General features: G+C 40.5%; 1 protein-coding gene across 1 annotated transcript in view; it reads left to right on the forward strand.

Annotated features, from left to right (window-relative positions):
- The window catches only part of LOC129373537 (core histone macro-H2A.1-like), a 20,433-nt gene that overhangs the window by 5,280 nt on the left and 12,653 nt on the right, over positions 1–2,500 (forward strand). The window contains 5 exon segments of the mRNA XM_055051526.1: positions 1–90; positions 579–687; positions 779–854; positions 857–969; positions 1,675–1,779. The exon segment at positions 1–90 is cut by the window's left edge and continues 109 nt beyond it. Of these exon segments, the coding sequence (XP_054907501.1) occupies positions 1–90; positions 579–687; positions 779–854; positions 857–969; positions 1,675–1,779 (493 nt within the window).

Below are 2,500 nucleotides of genomic sequence, written 5' to 3' on the forward strand. Positions count from 1 at the left end.
CATGCTGCGCTACATCAAGAGGGGGTTGCCAAAGTATCGCATCGGCGTGGGAGCGCCGGTCTACCTGGCCGCCGTCCTCGAGTATCTGACGGTGAGCTGCACTGCTGAAGAGAAAAGCGTGGAAACTAGGGGTGCACCGATTTATCGGCCAGACGATTTATCGGCCAGGCGACTGCCTTAATTTTTAATTGATACTTAAATGTGAAGCAGATCTTATCTAAAATCTGCTGCTGACATCAGCTCATGTCCAAACCTTTGCAGTCATCAATAGTCGTCCTGCTGTTACCAACTCAGCAACATTCTTGCTATATTCAGCAACATTTCAGAGAAAAAACCTGGAATCAGCCAGAATCAGAATCAACAGATCAGGTTTTTTAAAGATCGGTGATCGGACAGAAAACTGCATTGAGAGATGTTTTAATTACTGCTCTTTACAGTCTCTTTTTCTAGTTTGTGCATTCCAGTTAACAATCAATCAATTACTAAATGAGTTGACGATTATTTTAACAATTGATTGATGATGGTTAATCATTTCAGTTCTACTGAAAATGTGTGTTTCTTCTTATGTTTCTGCATTTAGCTGAGATCTTGGAGCTGGCTGGCAATGCAGCGAGAGACAACAAAAAGGGCCGAGTGACGCCGCGGCACATCCTGCTGGCCATCGCCAACGACGAGGAGCTCAACCAGGTGAGCTGCAGGAAACCTGCGCTGGACGGTTTGGGTTCCTCCTCTCTGCACCAATGCGCCTGAAACCGTGGAGTTTGTCGTTCTGTGGCAGTTGCTGAAAGGCGTCACCATCGCAGCAGGTGGAGTTTTGCCCAACATCCACCCGGAGCTGCTGGCTAAGAAGCGAGGCGCCAAGGGAAGCTGGAGACGCCGGTGTCGCCGGCGCCGGAGAAGAAACCCAAGACAGTGAAGAAGACTGCAGCGAAGAAACTGGGTGGCAAAAAGGCTGGAGGGAAAACCAAGGTGAGCCTGGAGCCGGCTGGGTTTCAGCCGCTGTGTAGAAACGCACTGATTTCTGAAAGCTCTCATTTTGGAAAAAAGGTTGGCCTGAGATGGTTTTATTTTTTGGTTGAATCGATGTTGGTGTATTTAGCAAAACTGCAACAGGAAGTTGCCGTTTTTGCAAAAAATTTATTTATTTTTCAAAATTTATCATTTAGAAAAATATGATCATCTATCCAACCACTTTTATTGCATCATGAGTCACATGATCAACAGGAAGTTACTACTGGCAGAAACCAGGAAGAAGAAGATAGGAAGTGGTAGGAGGATGACAGCACTGCTTGCTTTTTTCTGATTTATCACATTAACAAACTTATTCATGTGATTTTAATTCAGCTTCTTATTTAATGGAAAGAAACAAATTCATATTTTTTACATTAGAAGAATGTGGACTAAAAGTTTTGAGCGTATTTGTATGGGAAACGCAGCTCCAGTCGCTGCTCTCTGCTCAGCTCCATTTCACTCATTATGCTGGTGAATTAGGTCAGTCACTTTTAACACAGTCACTTATTTTATCTTCAGTATTTTTGCAGAAATGATCTTTTATCTTGAATTTAAAGTGTTTTTTTGTGTGTAAATAGCTAGTTAAAAAAGTCAAACTAAACACATTGCGAATGAAATTGATAAATACTTTGCTGACATCTTGCTGCTGATTGGTCTCTGCAGAGAGGCGAGGTGAGCAAGTCGGCGTCTGCAGACAGCACAACGGAGGGATCTCTGGCCGACAGCTTCACCGTTCTCTCCACCAAGAGTCTCTTCCTGGGTCAAAAGGTCAGAAATCTGCTCCACCTAAACATACACAGCATCAATGAAGGACTTAACCATAAAAAGTTGTGGATATTGTTGCATTTTTCTACCAATATTGATATAAAGAGATGTTAAAAACTCTATTAATTTATATATTAAGTTCAGAGAATATTTCTGGTAGGTCAGAATCACATCATTTATCCTCTTTGCTTCGGTTCCTGTAACAGTTTCACTTACTCAGTATAATTTACTCTGACATAAATTATTACAATTTTATGACTTGGTCAAAGTTTTCAAAATAAAACGGGTTAATTTAGAAACCTTTGATTCTTCCTCTGCTGTTCTGTCCTGTTGATTTCTGTCTGTCTCTTGCAGGAGATTTTCCTTCCTATAATCAGATTTTTCATTTCGATGTTGGTGACAGAAAAAGTTTCATGTTTATTTTGATCTGCGCTGATTTGGTGTTGCAGTTGGAAAACCTTGAGATTTTGGTCCCATAAGAAAAGATTCCAGCATGGTATTAATTAAAAGCAGATTTTCTGGCGTCGCTTCATCTGAAAGAAACTGTTGAACATGTAAAACATTAAATTAACATTCATATTTAAGTTAAACGCTTTATGTCCCATCATGCATCAGGATTTGTTTTGGTTAAACGTTTAGGGTTTAATTTAATGCGCATAGTTTTAGTTTCATATATGCTAAGCTAAGAGTTAGCGGTCAGATAATTTATGACAATGGAAATGAA

The sequence above is a fragment of the Poeciliopsis prolifica genome, unplaced genomic scaffold (assembly GCF_027474105.1).
Source record: "Poeciliopsis prolifica strain line A6 unplaced genomic scaffold, Auburn_PproV2 SCAFFOLD033, whole genome shotgun sequence".
NCBI classification, from domain to species: Eukaryota; Metazoa; Chordata; class Actinopteri; order Cyprinodontiformes; family Poeciliidae; genus Poeciliopsis; species Poeciliopsis prolifica.